The 16,221-nt window shown below is 47.3% G+C and overlaps 1 protein-coding gene across 4 annotated transcripts in view; it reads left to right on the top strand.

Moving 5' to 3' along the window:
- Nucleotides 1-16,221, top strand: part of lyst (lysosomal trafficking regulator) — a 97,698-nt gene that overhangs the window by 65,988 nt on the left and 15,489 nt on the right. For 3 of the 4 annotated variants that reach the window (XM_054749814.2, XM_054749811.2, XM_054749815.2), the window contains exons 19-47: nt 1,463-1,612; nt 3,903-4,040; nt 4,115-4,313; nt 4,400-4,531; nt 5,800-6,415; nt 6,499-6,679; nt 7,039-7,208; nt 7,319-7,549; nt 7,713-7,879; nt 7,967-8,119; nt 8,704-8,895; nt 8,981-9,195; nt 9,271-9,480; nt 9,983-10,159; nt 10,251-10,327; nt 10,401-10,589; nt 10,700-10,845; nt 10,925-11,021; nt 11,103-11,164; nt 11,242-11,297; nt 11,375-11,527; nt 13,949-14,193; nt 14,268-14,334; nt 14,403-14,559; nt 14,769-14,909; nt 14,985-15,202; nt 15,282-15,512; nt 15,594-15,783; nt 15,860-15,996. In XM_054749814.2, the coding sequence (XP_054605789.2) occupies nt 1,463-1,612; nt 3,903-4,040; nt 4,115-4,313; nt 4,400-4,531; nt 5,800-6,415; nt 6,499-6,679; nt 7,039-7,208; nt 7,319-7,549; nt 7,713-7,879; nt 7,967-8,119; nt 8,704-8,895; nt 8,981-9,195; nt 9,271-9,480; nt 9,983-10,159; nt 10,251-10,327; nt 10,401-10,589; nt 10,700-10,845; nt 10,925-11,021; nt 11,103-11,164; nt 11,242-11,297; nt 11,375-11,527; nt 13,949-14,193; nt 14,268-14,334; nt 14,403-14,559; nt 14,769-14,909; nt 14,985-15,202; nt 15,282-15,512; nt 15,594-15,783; nt 15,860-15,996 (5,097 nt within the window). The remainder of the gene's footprint in view (nt 1-1,462; nt 1,613-3,902; nt 4,041-4,114; nt 4,314-4,399; nt 4,532-5,799; nt 6,416-6,498; nt 6,680-7,038; nt 7,209-7,318; nt 7,550-7,712; nt 7,880-7,966; nt 8,120-8,703; nt 8,896-8,980; nt 9,196-9,270; nt 9,481-9,982; nt 10,160-10,250; nt 10,328-10,400; nt 10,590-10,699; nt 10,846-10,924; nt 11,022-11,102; nt 11,165-11,241; nt 11,298-11,374; nt 11,528-13,948; nt 14,194-14,267; nt 14,335-14,402; nt 14,560-14,768; nt 14,910-14,984; nt 15,203-15,281; nt 15,513-15,593; nt 15,784-15,859; nt 15,997-16,221) is intronic. The other variant, XM_054749812.2, reaches the window with a different exon arrangement.

The following is a 16,221-nucleotide window of genomic DNA, read 5'->3' as shown; positions in this document are numbered from 1 at the left end:
ACGTAAAAGACTCCAGATTTATGACCACTGCAGTAAGACCAGTCACAGATAATGGACTTAAATCAATACAGAAGAGGAGGTTTTACCTGTTTTAGTTCTGCATTACTGTAAAGAATGGGTCGTTTACATCTTACTTGTGAACCATAAAATGTGAGATTCCATAGAAATATGAAATATATCAATCTGGTGGATCTTTGAATATTTTAACCAGAAGATCAGAACTTTTTACTGCAGGGATTAAGCGACACTTCGTATTAACTCCGAGGAAAGAGAGAGAGTCAGGTTTATAATAGTTAAGAAATTTATTTCTACACAATTTAAACAAGACTAGCTTAAACACTCTGTGTACTGATGGACTAAGGAGGGGTGAGATGTGATGAATGATGATGGTGTGTGTGTGTGTGTGTGTGTGTGTGTGGAATGTTATTCAGAACCAGCGGATCCGGAGAAGCAGTTCTGAGTGGGAGTGAATGTTTCGCTCTAAACTTCAGTCGGAGATTTATAACACACATGAAACGCCATCTGTCGGTCTACGTACCCCAGGGGAAGCCTCCGTTAGATCCAGAATATTGAGGTCCTCTTGGACCCTCTTTGGTACCGAAGCCAGTAGAAAAGCAGCGGTGCCGACCAGTCTAGTCTTGGAATGCTTCCAGGTCACGACAGGTTATCACTGGTGTCTCCGAGACCCTGAAGGGGTCGTGAGGTTCAGCTTTTATTCTGAAGGAACCGTTGTGGTCAGGTGTAACTGCAACAGATTTTATCCAGCTTGTCGAGGTTCTTTATGGCTGAAGAGGAAGTCCGGATGGCCGGTCCGAGACTTCTCTAGAACGCTTGAACTAAAGAAAAGGTGGCGTGGGATAGTTTTTATAATTGTCATATTTTGGTTTACTGGCGAGTCAGAATTTGAAATGCAAAAGAGGGTTTATACAAACACCACAGATAACCACGCCTAGCCAGAAACGAAGGTTCTGATTGGATCAGACAAAAGGAAATGTGTCATGTGACTTTAGCATTACTCTGTGTCATCGGTGTCTAGTGCAGCTGTCCAAGATTATAATAACTTGTAAAATATTACTGACCACAGGATTAGAATATCAAGTAATAACATTGTTATTTCACAGATTGATTGAACATTGGGCTCACATTATTATTGGCAATAACAAAGTTGTTTGATTACGTATTTATCAAGAGAGTTCTCCGTCTTGTCTTGAGCTGTAAAGAGGTGAAGCAGTTCAGAGGAGCAGAGTGCATGAAAGACCTTGGTCACCATCTCATGTAGATTAGGCTGTCAGAGACTTTATGTCTCTGCTCGAGCAGACGCAGCAGAGCATGACCTTTAGGTCAAAAACAGGACATTCATGACGCTGCATTACTAATCTTCAGTATAATTAGGCACGTACTTGATTAGGTTGTGTGCTCTTTTTTTAAGAGACAGTGTTTCTGCCACATTCTGTCTTTTTAGACTTTGCTGGACGGGTGTTGTAGTGGACCGATCCTCGTCCTGGGCGACGAGGGTCACTTCCATTTGGACACTGAGTCGGTTGCTGTGGTGCAGGACATAAGGCTCCTGTCATACATCCTCCTGGACTGGAAGATCTGGGCCAAGGCTGAGGTAAACATGTGGTCAGTGAGGACCAAAACAAAACCTTTAGTGTTTAGAGATGTTTTCATCACCCACTTCTGAAAGGCAAAAAGGGGGAGATTATGTTTTTCTGCATTTGTGTGTGGGATTGTTAGCAAAATATTTCAGGATTAACTGGACGGATTTTAATAAAACTTAAAGGGGAAATATTCAGACTTTTTTCTCTCAAGCTGTAATAGTTCTGTGTGCGATTTAAAACACGTTAATAACGTTTTTGTGACAAAATTCCTCTCACATAAAGCAGTTTTATTCATAACACTTTTTGTATCCTATTGAATGAGCTGTTTCAGGGATCTGTCATTTTAAACAAGCTACTTTCCCCATTTGTGACATCACAAACGGGGACATTTTGAAATGGCTTGTTTTAAGCAGATAAATCCTAAAATGAAACACAGAAAGTGGATGAACTGGTTTTTTTCACATTTAGAGTGTTAAATAGAGGCATCAGTAGCACAAAAGGTGAGTTTTGCGTAATATGTCTACTTTAAAGTCATAGATGAAGTCAACATTCTTCTTCCGGCTCTTGGCGGGTGCAGACGCTTTTTTCCTCCTCTCCTCCATATCTTATCCTAAAGGCCTTTGTCTGTCTCTGTGTGCTGAGTGCACGGCTGCTTCTGCATTTTTCTGGAAACTGGAAACTGAAATCACTAAAATGGACCTCATCAGTTGGTCTCTCAACGCGATTGATAACATTTTTCCAACAATGGGAACGGGAGAAGGGGCTCCCGGATGTCCCTCCAGTACAGACCCAGTTGGACACATCATGGACTCCTGGAAACAGTGGAACTTGATCTGTTTATCTCTGCTGTCTGTGGAGGACTCTGAAGACGTGTGGATATTCGTGGTGTTGGTGTCAGGTTTCCTGCTCATTGGCCTTGGAGGCTATCTGGCTTACCGGAAAATTAACGAGCTGTCGAGGAATATTGGCCTGATCCCGGAGCTCAGAGATGGTTTGCATCGCGCTGTGAATTCACAGACTCGCATAATTGTCGAGATGAACCGTAAGCTTGGGACTTTGGCCGAGATTCATTCATTGGCACAAAAGATGGATGCCATCAAGGATAGAGTGGACGAATCAGCACGGATTGGGATAGATTAATGTCCATTATTGGGATTTTGAGAGGTTGAGGACCAAGGAACTCTAAAACAAAGAGGAAATTATCTCTGTCTTACCCCAAAACAATTTCTAATCGGAATCTGGTGTCCTTGAGCCTGCAAGGCTCCAACAAAAACTCCCCCCTCAGAAGATATGTGGAATGTGCCGTCGCTATGGCAACTCAACTTTGTCTCCTATCCCAGCCTGGGCGGGACTGCGAGAAGGCCGCCGAATCATTCCAGGGTCACTGCAACCCTCCAACCCTCAATGCTCCTCCCCCTGTTCAGACTGAGGTGACATGCGCTGCTTGTAGTGGCTGCAGGAACTGAAGTGTGGATAGTCCCAAACCCACCACCCCACCTAGTGGACACTTATGTTGTGTGATGTCTGAAGTCTGTTGCATATCTGTCTGAGGTGTTTTTTGCAGAGCAAAGCTGCCCTCCTGGTGGCGGGTAACTCTGAAGTGCCTTTTTTCCCTCCACCTGAACCAATCCTCATGAAACCCTCTGATCTCTATTAAGGTAGCACGACTCAGGGTTGCGAATGACCACAGTCGCAAATTCTTGTCCTGTGTCTTGCCCATGTATGTCTGACCTCTGAATTGTGTGTACTGAAACTCTAATTTCCCTCTGGGATTAATAAAGTATCTTTGAATTTGAACCACAGCTAATCAAAAAGCATAAAAGTGGCTCTGACTGAAGAGCCACCGATATGGGTTTTTCTGCTGCTGGTGCTCATATGTAGAGGTTGCGGTCTGTTGATCTAGAGGTTTTCCGCTTTATTTGATGGCCTGTATTTGATGAATATTATTATTATTTACTTGTTTGCCTGCTTAAACGTCACAACAGTAGGTGCACAACAAGTCTGAACCTGATCAGTTTTTGAACACGAATTCAAACAACAATTGAATCTTAACTTTGTGCACTGCTCTGATTACAATCAAGCATTTAACTAATCAAACAAATCAGTAAACCAACCAAGTATTAAATATAAATAACTGGTAACAAAAAAAGTCAGTTAATAATGTTTTGGCTAATTTATATCTGTCTCTGACTGTTTTCATTTTATCGATAAGAGCTAATAAACAATAATGACACACATTCTTAACGGGTAGTAAAAGATCGTGTTGTTTGATGGTCTCACAGCTATAACTCCACTTTGTAGTGTGGCGTGTGGGAAACCCTCCTTGCTGCTTTGGAGATCCTCATCCGGGTGCGTCACCCTCATCAGGTGTACAACATTCGTCAGTTCCTAAATGCTGAGATAGTTCATCGCTTCCTGCTCACATGCCAGGTGCTACAGGTATGCTACGCTTCTGTTCCCAGACCCAGATTCTTCTCAAACTGGCATACTAAGAACTTTTCGTTTTCCTTAAGGAGCATCGAGACGAGCATCTGACTGCCATCCCTCAGGAAGTGTGTTTGTCCTTCATCAAGATCATCCAGGAGGTCCTGGGCTCTCCTCCTGACATAAATCTGCTAAAGCTGATCTGTAACTTCCTGCTGGCTGTTCACCCGCCCACCAACACCTACGTCTGTCACACACCATCCAGCTTCTACTTTTCTCTACACATAGGTCAGGAAGCAGAGTGGCTGACAGACACGTCTGTATTAAAGCACCATCAGCTTAACCCACCCAATTCTTTTTGATGTCTTTGTCAGATGGGAAGCTGTACCAGGAGAAGGTGCAGTCCATTATGTTTTTGAGACAACACTCCAACAGTGGAGGGAAGTCTGCCAGCAGCTCTGTGGTGTCTCTCTCCCCGACTGTTTTCACCGATGCTCCTCACGAAGGTACTTCTGCTGCAGCGGAGTGAACGTGACCTCAACGCAGTGCAGGACACAAGACACAATTAAATACCAACCTTTGGAGCTGAAAAGCAGCCGATCTGTAATGTTCCCTTTGAAGAAATGCATTTACATAAGTTTCACATGTCTAAGAAAAAATGATCTAAAAATATATATTTATGGAAGTGTGACAGCCAAAACATGTGTAGAAATAATAAATGTCTTCTTCATACGTTCTCCTGCAACGCCCTGGTCCTGTAGAATGAGCCCTGGCATTTTTACTGTGATTGCCTGTTTTTCTGTAAAATCACAGAAAAAGAGAGATGCTCGGGTCGAGCAGGCTGCTTCATGCGCGTTCACGCTCAGGCATCGCCCGTAGCATTTGCTATCCGTAGCTTTAGTCTTTGTCGCTGTTCCTACCGCCTAGTGACAAAGCTAGCTACATTTCTGAGGACCCTTAGCTACTTTCTGTAGAACTTTCTTCTAGATATTTCCTGCAAATTAGCAACAAAATAGCCATTTTCACTCCGAACCGTTCTTTGAACGTTGTTTCAGCTGTCATCAAGGATATAAATGTTACAGATACAGATGACGTCACCGACGCTTTAGCTCACCTAGTAAGACGTCGGACTCCCATGCGGAAGACCCGTGTTCGATTCTGAATGTGAACATAATTTATTTAGAGTTTCTTTTTTACATTAATGGTATATTTTTTTTACAGTAAGACGCCCAAATTTTTATTTGAGACTCGCCGAACGGCATTGAATTCACAGATAAAAAAGATGTGGGTTCAACTTTCATTTTGGAACAATTTTTCAAGCAAGGGAAGGGAATGATCTGAGCATGCAGGAGGACTGACCCATCATAAACCTTTGTCGGCTGTGCTGAAGAGAAAGGTACAGAACCACATTATTTAATTAATTAGCTGCTCGTTCTCCTGTCCTCTGTCCTCCGGGCCACACACACACACACACACACACACACGGGACTGTCTCAGCTGTTATTTTTGTGAAGGAGTGTGCACGTACAGCATGCACGCCTCGTGCACGAGCCTACTATTGAAGCTGCCTTTACGCTTTTGGCCTGAGGGGGCGATCGCGAGCATAAAAATTCAAACCTCCGTAAAGTCCCTTTAAGGAAATGGACATCTCTGTTTAATTGGACATCCCTCAACATTTGTTGTAAAGAAAACATGTTTTAATTTGTTTTACCACAGATATTGTTCATATTCCTTTCTAAAGTCAAATCACCTATAATAAATTCCTGTTTTCCAGGCCATCTGCAGGCTGCTTCCCCTGAACATGGAGGCGATTCCCAGTCACTACGCCCTCCGAGTTTGGCTCCATCCCCGTACTCCTCTCCCCTCCTAACGCTTCGGCTTGGACATGGCAGCTCGAGTGAAGCGGCTGAAGGAGACAGGGTCTCTCTGACTTCTCAGCAAACTCTCGGCAGCACAGAGACCCTCAAGAAGGTTGGCGGTGACGCGCAGCTCCTCAGCAGCTGCGAGTCAGCGAAGACCATCTGCGAAGCGGTAGAGGGTGCTGCACCTCGCACCCCGTCCATCAGCGTGGAGGAGGAGCGGGACGAGGCAGCGGAAGTGGACAGTCTGGCCGAGGGCAGCGTTGGAGTGTTGGAGTCCGAGGACAGGTTCGATTGGGCCAGCGATGAGGCACCACGCCGCCCCGACAGCCTGAAAGGGATTCAGTCTTTCCAAAGGAGCCACAGCAATCTGACAAGTTTGGGCCTAGCTTTCCCGTTTCCAAATGGCTCGTTGACTGTCGGCCGCTGGCCCACCGCTGCTGATCGAGGCTCCATCCCTGAAGACTGGGAAAGCTACACCTACTCTCCCGGCTACGACAGGGCACACAGCAAGACCGAGTCCAACGACAGGTGCGGAGCCTTCTTCGATTGTGTTGAAAATGCCACAGAACTGGAAATGTGTCAGTAATTAGCACTTGTGTTGTTTGCCTCAGGTCCAGCACAGAGGACTGCTTGGTTCTGATCTGCTGTGGACTCTATGATCTTCTGAGGGGCGTCCTGCTGCTGCTGCCTGACCTCATGCTTGAGGAGGTGATGGACAAGCTGATCCAACCAGAGGCACTCATCGTCCAGGTCAATCACTCCTCATCCCTCATCCAGCAAGGAGTCATGAAGGTTGGTTTCTTCTTCATGAAATCCCTCCGATGGTAGAGCAGGAGGTCACTTTAGCGCCCTCTGTCAATACTTACACACCAGCTTAGAAGGTTACCTTGTCAGTATTAGCGTCAGTATTACCTATTTGAGTTAAACACCTGGTAAAAAAAAGAAATAATTAAATGAGGAAGCCTGACTAATTTTTATTTAATTCATAAATGTATTTATTTGGTCTTATTTAATAGAGCTATTTTAAAATGAAAGCATGCTCAGGCATCACGGGGAAAGGCAGCAGTTCAAACATGTGACCAGCCTCGTTCAGTGTTGCGAGTTATAAATCAGGTGCATTGATGTACTTATCTTCCCATCTTCTCTCCAAGCTGCTGGATGCATACTTCAGCAGAGCTCTCAAAGAGCAGAAAGAGAAGTTTTTGAAGAACCACGGCTTCTCGCTGCTGGCCAACCAGCTGTACATCCACCAGGGCAGCCAGGGGCTGCTCGAATGCTTCCTGGAAATGCTGTTCGGAAGGCAGATGAGCCTGGAGGAAGAGTGAGTTCAGGCACGACACGTCCAGCGTGGTCGATCTGCTTCTCCTCATCATTATTCTGTCTACAAACAGAATGATGTTTGTGAATGCTCTGTCTTGTGTTGTTCTCCAGTCTGGACCTGGAAGAAATGGAACGTATTTCCCCCTTCAGGAGGCGCTGTATAATCCCAGTGCTGGGTCTTATTGAGAACTCCCTCTATGAGAACTCTTTGGTGCACAACATCCTTTGTATGCTGCTGCAGCTCGTCAACGCCTGCCCCAAGCTGGCCGACATCCTGCTCGACCACGGGCTGCTCTACGTGCTCTTTAACACCCTCTCCACTCTAAATGGCATGGAGAACAGGTACGGCTGCTGGCAACCAGAGGGATTCGTCCACACACCTCCACTGGTTTTGTGTTGAACCAGCGAACCAAGAATTAAACCATTTATCCTTTTTGTTGTGGGTCGATCTTACGTGTCTGACTTCCTGTGATGCCTCTCTCTCACTCTCGCTCTCTCCCTGCAGTATTCCCCTGAACGACTACAAGCTCCTGGTGTGTGACATCCAACAGATGTTAGTCGCCGTGACGATCCACTCCTGCAGCTCTTCGGGGTCCCAGTACTTCCGCATCATCGAAGACCTTGTTTCTTTGCTGGGTTTCATGCAAACCAGCAAGATGCGCCGCACTCAGGGTGAGGACTGGGCCTCTGAGCTGACACTTTTCATAATTCTGTCCATTTTATTGTTATAATCTGAAATGGTCACATCTGTTTTCCCAGAAATGGCCGTGGCGTTGCAGTTCAGAGTCCTCCAGTCAGCGATCGAGTTCATAAAGTCCACGGCCAACCAGGAACCCCAGAAGCTGAGCGGTTCCGTCAGCACACCCAGCTCCCCGCATCCTACCATCTATCAGAAGCGTCGGAGCATAGCAGGTGAGTGCAGCCAGGCGACGCTGCAGCAGAAGCCGGGCTGGTCCTGTCCGTCTGCAGAATTCATTGGGTTCATCCATCCTCTCATCCCGATCCCAAGGTTCCATTGCCGTGAAAGACTCCATTATCCCCCGCATTCCCCGACAGCACTACTGCTCCTACGGCCAGATCCCCATGTCCCCTCCCTTCAGCTTCCTGTCCCAGGACTCCCCCCTCCCCTCCCCCGCCGGCGCTCCGTCATACATGCTCCACTGTGATGCAGGTAGCTGGGTCCACATATGAGGTCATGCCCCCGCATCATGGGGGGCTGTCTCCTATGTTTGCAGTGATTTTCCTCTCTCCCTAACCCTCACCTCCATGAGGGGGATTAACTCGCCCAGTACCCAGTGGAGCTGCTGGTGCCTTCATGTGTGTGTCTGCGTGCTCGAATGCTTACCTGAGTCAGCGTGAAGCATTTGGACTGAGTGAATTTAATAAGATGCTTTACCTCACAGGGTTTTGAAAAGCAGGAACCCTGTTACTCTGATATTTATCTTCTTGTTTTTATTTTTAAAGAAGCTGAACACAAAGATTTATTCCGCTTGCAGGTCGGCGGCGATTCTCCCTGGCCCAGACCGACTCCCTCCTGATGCGGATGCGTTCCGTAGCCAGCGACGAGCTTCACCAGATGATGCAGAGGAGGATGAGCCAGGAAAACCCCATCCGAGCCAGCGAGACCGAGTTCGTCCAGCGGCTGCAGAGACTCGTGGTTCTTGCTGTCAACAGACTCATTTACTACGGTGGGAAACATCCCTGATGAACATTTTGTTCTGATCGTCACCACCTGCTCTCTAATCTAATCTAATCTAAATTAACTCGTTTCAGACGTGAGCGAGGATTTATTCGACCTGCTGAATATTCCGGACTCGCCGGACCACCAGCTCCTTACACCAGAACCAGGCGAACAGCCACACGAAGAGAGCTCCTCTTCCTCCTCTGTCCCTCACTCTCCGACACCCTTCACCCTGCCGCCCGCCAACAAGAAGAGCTTTCAAAAAGACGTCCTCAGACTCATGATGGACGGGATCAAAATCAGCCTGGTAGGATCTTTAGGAGCTTTTTCGTTTCGCCTCTTTTAAATCTCGTGAGTGACTTTTGGCCCTGTGGGTTCACAGGGCAGCACGGGTCGCGGCGGAGCACCGAATCACCAGTGGAGAAGAATCCTGTGGTCCTGTCGGGACACGTTTAGAGTCCAAGTAGGACGTCTTCTGGTGCACACGCTCAGCCCTGCACTCCCACTGAGCGACAGGAAGGAGGCGCTGGAGTTCGTGTTTGATCCCAAACATTTGGATATCCTGAAAGAGAGCCTTAGCCCTGGTCTAGAGGTGAATGTAAAAGTAGTAGACACCGATTGCTCTGGTCTGAATAGATTCTTGTCAACGATGGCGGCTAATTAATTATTTGAAACGTTACAGGTAAAACCGGGTTTCTGAGCCAGGATCTGAAAGGGTTAGGGTTCGACCTAACCCTAACCCTAACCCTGTAAAACAGGATTTTTCACTGTTTGATCAGAATACGGACCGTAGAAAACCCTTAAAGATGTACTGCAGCACTTGTTATCTAGAGAACCTTCAAAAATAGTTTCTCCACCAGCTTCTCTTTATTTTTCTGCAAGTGTGTACTATAAGTAAATTCTTCTGTCAATAACTTAACCAAACAGTGGAAATTCCTCAGTAAAGGCCTGATTTACCTCAGATTTTGGGTCAGAATTTTATGATTCTCCCAGGAATCCTCCATAAAGTTAGCAGCTATGTTCGAAAAGACTTGATTCACTTTATTTTAATGTATTTAGTTAATCTGGTATTTATTTTATTTTATTTTCTTCAGCACGGGCCAAAGTTGTCTCTGTACCTGTACGAGATGCTGCACGATCACAAGGACGACCTGAGTAAAGACGAGAAGAACGCCGTGGGCGTGTTCATGACGTCTCTGAAGCTGTGCGGTCATCGCTGCATCCCGCCCAACGTGCCGCACAAACAGGACCTGCTCAAGGCCATAAAAGAGGTGGGGTGGGGGGGGCCTTCAAAAGCTGAATGACTCCTCAGAAAAGCCGTTTTTATTATCCATTTATTCCCATTTGCTTTTAAATCTGCAGGAAAAGTTCAAGTATGAAGCAGAAGAGAAAACGAGTAAAGTGGCATGGGAAAAGAAGATGTCTAACGCTCAGAAAAAGTGAGTAAAGGCTTCATTTCCTCGGATATCAGATTAACGATGGGTGTGAATCATCTTTCTTGTTCCTACACAGTCTTATTCAGAGGCTGGATGGAAAGTCCAAGGACATTTCCAAGATTGCTGCCGATATTACTCAAAATGTGTCGCTGCGCCAAGGCATCGAGAGAAAGAAAGTCATCCAGCACATCAGGAGCCTGTACAAGACGGACCTGAGCGCCAGTCGCCACTGGCAGGAGCTGGTGCAGCAGCTGACCCATGACCGGTGGGTCGGAGCGTCTCTCTCTTAGCTCACCGCATCACAACAAAAACCCAGCAAACAAGATATGAGAAATGCATCAAAGCATCAAAGTTGGGTGCAATGGTTTGTTTCAGAGCTGTGTGGTATGACCAGACGTCCTACCCAACGTCCTGGCAGTTGGACCCCACCGAAGGGCCAAACCGGGAGCGCCGGCGGCTGCAGAGATGCTTCCTCACCATCCCAAACAAATACCTGCTGAAGGACAGACGGAAGCCTGAAGGTGAATAAAGTCTCTTTTGAGGAACTGGCTTCAGCTCTGATGTGTCTCTTTATTAATCTGATCCTCGTGCTGCCTTCAGAGCCGGTGAAGCCGCCGCTGTCCTTCCTGTTTGAGGATAAGACTCATTCCTCCTTCTCCTCCACCGTTAAAGACAAAGCCACCAGCGAGTCCATCAGGTACGGCTCTTCTTCATCAGTTCGGTCTGGAATTTTAAAATGATTTCTGCAACACTGAGGAACGCTCATCTCCATCCTCAGGTTCACGAGACGCTGCACCAGCGTGGCTCCCTCCAGGGAGACCGCAGGGGAGTTGCTGCTCGGTGAGGCGCCAACATCCACAAGGCAGCATCTTAATGCCCTCAAACCTTTCATCTTCACTCACTCTGTTCTCCCTCAGGAAAGTCCGGGATGTACTTTGTGGAGGACAATGCCGCAGATGCTCATGACAGCCAGGTAAACAGCCGTTCGTCATTTCCCAGTGGGATGGTGTTACGTGAAATGGCTAGCTAACACTAAATGTGTTTACACAGAGCCTCCACGGAGAGACAGAGGCTCCTTCTTTCTCCTGGACTTATGAGGAAATCAAGGAGGTGCACAAGCGATGGTGGCAGCTGAGAGACAATGCTGTGGAGATCTTCCTCACCAACGGCAGGACCTTACTGTTAGCCTTTGACACCACCAAGGTGAGGCGAAACACCAAAAATATTCAGTCATGAAATAAACGCCAGGACATGCAGCACATAAAAACATGAGATCTGTGGTCTCCATACTCCAGCCGATAGCTCATTGCTGATGCAGTGGATGTTTTTGGAAAAGCCATTCAAGCTCGCTGTAATTTGGGAAAATAAATTCTACGGTCCAATCCCGTTTCTTTAGCCCCCCCCCCCCAAGAATCACAGAATCTGACGGTCGCAGAAAAATGACATAACACCGCACGCGACAAATCCTGTCAAATAACCATAAAAACATAGATTTTTTTTACAATTTTAACCTGTTGTTGGCACCTTTTCTAATATCATTCCCAACGTAAAGGTTGGTTTATGCTTGACGCGTCCGCGAGGTCCGCACGGCTCCGCGCGGAAAAGTTGCGTTATTTTAACAACCACGCCCCTCCACCGCATCTCCGCACGGCCCAGAATTTCCGCAACGCGCACCTCGGAAAATTTCTAACCACGCGGACGGTCGGATGCGGAAAAACATGGCGGACCGGCAAGAACTAGTATGGCAGAGGTTGGTAAATACAGACATTTGTATCATTCAGCTCTCAGAGATCACCGTGATCAACATGTTGTTAATAATTGTTGGAGAGAAACAGCTCGCACTGTCGGAAAAGACGAGGACGCTGTTGAAAATGCTGGAATGCCATGTTGTAAACAGTAATTTCTACTTCTACTATGGTGTAGTGTTGGATGCATGCCGTAGAGCTCCATGCTGCCCCCTACAGTTTGGGAGAATATTGGCTCACCGCAGAGACGAGCCGCATGAACCATAAACGCTGCGAGTTGTGAAGCGCGTTCCAGCCGCGAGCCGCATCACCGCGCGGAAAGTAAATGCGTCAAGCATAAACCAAGCTTTAAGCACCTACATGACCAGATAACAATTTAGCATACTAGCTGATATAGTGTGGTATTTTTATAGGGGAAAATGAGGCAGTTTTTACCTTTCTTGGTTTATTCTCAACTTTAAAATCAGTGCAGCTCAGTGCCTTTAACAGTCTGAGAAAACCCCACTAACAACATATCAAAACCACATTTACTTCATTGGATAAAAGCAGCGTGGGTGTCACATGTACCAAAAAGTCCAGGCCATTCCTGACCAGCATGTCTAAATGTTTGGATAGGCTTTAATTTAGAAATTCACCTAAGATGGTAGAAACAGGACTTCACTGTGCTACTGACCTAAGCGTCCGCCTTCAGAACCGGGCCCATTCCTACTCCCAAGGCTGGAAACAGTAGAGGTTACATTAGGAGAACGTTTTTGGCCAGCCATTCATTGACATCATGAAGACGATCAAACAGAGATGTAGTGGAGTCAGTGGGTTTAGGCCAAAAGTAGATTTGGATTGTCTCCATGTAAGTGGTATGAAATGGCATGCTGTCCGAGAATGCCCCTCATGGACGTAATTTTCACTTAAGAAGTGGGGGGGACACGGAGGGGGGGGGGTCTTTACAGTATGCTCTAATGGGAAACAGGCTTCAACACAAATGGTTGTTTTCTGCTTGGTCCTAGAGCTCAACTAGTGTCAATTTAATATAGCGTAATGTTGTTTTTGGATGGTAAAAAGTGCAGGGGTCAAACCTTGACTTTGGAAAAAGTGGGGGGGACATGTCCCCCTGTCCCCCCCCCCAAAATTACGTCCATGATGCCCCTCATAGGCAGAATATAGAGGGAGAACCGTAACGGGCCGAGGATGGAACCTTGAGGGACCCCCCAGGGAAGGGAGACCGTCTGGGATAAGTAGTTGTCCAGCATGACTCTGAGGGTCCTGTTAGAAAAGTAAGGCCAAAACTGGCTGAGAGCCAAACCTGAGATGCCAGCCCGTGTGTGTAGTCTGGAGACCAGGATGTTATGATTAATCATATCAAAGGCTGCAGGTAGATCAAGAAGTACCAGAACCACATGGAACCCTGAATCTCAACCAAGAAAGATGTCGTTAAACACACGCGCACGAGCAGTTTCAGTGCTATGCTGTTGTCTAAACCCAGACTGGAAAATGTCCATTACTTGATGGTCATTGCATCATGCATGTTTTTTTTCAAGAACCTTTGATTAAAAGTGGTAATTTTGAAAATTGGTCGGAGATTAGAGAAAACTGTGCAACTGGGCTTCCTTTCATGGAAAAAGAGATTTCAATAATGAACTAAACCTAGTGCACTGCAGTAGGTTCAACTGTAAAGTGACATGTTGTGGATTGGTGCTATATAAATAAACTGAATATAATTTAAAAAATGTTGTTCTGGGACCCCTTTAAAAGTTTTCTCTGAGTCGACGTAAAACAAAGACGATTTCAGTTTGTTAGCCTGAGAGAAATTCTGAGTTGGTCTGGAAAATGAAACGCAGCGTTCTTCTGGTAGATGAGTCTCAGACGTGTGTTCTGGCTTTAGTTCCGAGATGACGTCTACCACAACATCCTGACCTCCGACCTTCCCAACCTGCTGGAGCACGGGAACATCTCAGCGCTCACGCAGCTGTGGAGCTCGGGTCAGATCACCAACTTTGAGTACCTCACTCATCTGAACAAGCACGCGGGTCGTTCGTTCAACGACCTCATGCAGTACCCGGTGTTCCCCTTCATCCTGCGAGATTACACCAGCGAGACGCTGGACCTGCAGGACGTGAACATCTACAGGTCGGTGTGGGCCGCCATAAGAAACCGTAAAAGTTTTGCTCCTGAAAAACACGTCTCACGCGTTTGTCTCGCAGGAACTTAATCAAACCCATTGCGGTCCAGTCAAAGGAGAAGGAGGATCGCTACGTTGACAACTACAGGGTATGTTCGGGTTCTTTATCTAACTCCTGAGACAAAGACGATTCATTAAAGGTGGGATCTTTGCGCAGTACCTGGAGGAGGAGTACAAAAAGGGCATTCGTGAGGATGACCCCATGCCTCCTGTCCTGCCGTACCACTACGGCTCCCACTACTCCAACAGCGGCACGGTTCTGCACTTCCTGGTCCGAATGCCTCCCTTCACCAAGATGTTTCTGGCCTACCAGGGTGAGCCGTGTGTTTTACCACGTTGTCCTCTGATCAGCCCCCTGACCTTTCCTCGTGTTTTTGATTATCAGTCCCTCCTCTCTGATCTTCTGAGGCATCTTTTCATGTGGTTGCAAATGTATTCAGCAGGCGTCGTGTTTAACATCATGAAAGGAGATGTTTTCCACCAGATCCCAGTCTGAAATGTATTTATTTTGTTTTTCATCTAGACCAGAGCTTTGATATCCCAGACCGGACCTTTCACTCCATGAACACCACGTGGCGTCTGTCCTCCTACGAGTCCATGACAGACGTTAAAGAGCTCATCCCGGAGTTTTTCTACCTCCCGGAATTCCTGGTTAACAGAGAGGGTGATTATTCATTCATACACTTCTTCATCCGTGTGATCATAAATGTGCTTTTAAACATTGTTTTGCTTGTTGCAGGTTTTGATTTTGGGGTCCGTCAGAATGGTGAGAGGGTGAATCATGTGAATCTTCCCCCGTGGGCTCGCAACGACCCCCGTCTGTTTATCCTGATCCACCGACAGGCGCTGGAGTCGGACCAGGTGTCCCAGACCTTGTGTCAGTGGATCGACTTGGTGTTTGGGCTCAAGCAGAAGGGCAAAGCGGCCGTCCAGGCCATCAACGTCTTCCATCCGGCTGTGAGCAACAGCTCGCTGTTCCGTTTATCGTGTTCCAACAGCCTTTTGGTTGCCACTTACACTCACTTCGTTTTCACAGACTTATTTTGGCATGGACGTGTCTGCTGTGGAGGACCCAGTCCAGCGACGAGCCCTGGAGACGATGATCAAAACGTACGGTCAGACACCCAGGCAGCTCTTCAGCGCCTCTCACTCCAGCAGGGCAGCACCTAAACTCACGATGGAGGGGGAGCTGCCCGCAGCCATGGGGCTCCTGGTCCAGCTGGCCTTCAGAGAAACCAGAGAACAAGCTAAGGAGATCATCTGCCCGGTAACAGAAGTGGCTCCCTCAGCCGGCTGTGTGCTGATGTTCTCACTGGCTGCTCACCTTTTCCCATTTCCTGTCTCACAGAGCCCGCTGTTGTGGATCAAAGGCCTGAAGTGGGGTGAGTACGTGGGCTCCCCCTCTGCTCCGGATCCGGTGGTGTGCTTCAGCCAGCCTCACGGGGAGTGTTTCGGATCCCTGCTGGCTCTGCCGACCCGAGCCATCTGCGGCCTGTCGCGCCACTTCTGCCTCATGATGATTTACAGCAAGGAGCAGGGTAGGACACGGGCTGGACGACCGGCGCGAGATTCCCACCGCCGCTTCCATTAAACCTAATGTCCTCGGCTCCTCAGGTGTGCGCAGCATGCATAGCACTGACATCCAGTGGTCGGCCATCTTGAGCTGGCACTACGCAGACAACATATTAAGGCTGAAGAGCAAGCAGAGCGAACCACCGATCAACTTCATTCAGTGTTCACAGCTCCACCAGGTGAGTAGACACCTGCCTGCTGGAGTTCAGATCAGGAAATAAAAAAATGTCCTCTTCTTTTCTCATACCTGCAAACTTGTTGCTTTTTGGAGAACATCACCCTTTTTGGAAGCCAAAAAGTTCGTTCACATGAATTGTATAGATCCGAATAGTTTTCCCGGGGGGGGGGGGTCTTCTGTCGGGTTTCACTCACTCTTTATAAAAACCAGTCAGAGAAAGGAGGCA

Source organism: Nothobranchius furzeri, chromosome 12 (genome assembly GCF_043380555.1).
Source record: "Nothobranchius furzeri strain GRZ-AD chromosome 12, NfurGRZ-RIMD1, whole genome shotgun sequence".
Taxonomy (NCBI): Eukaryota; Metazoa; Chordata; class Actinopteri; order Cyprinodontiformes; family Nothobranchiidae; genus Nothobranchius; species Nothobranchius furzeri.
This window is presented reverse-complemented; position numbering and strand designations above follow the sequence as displayed.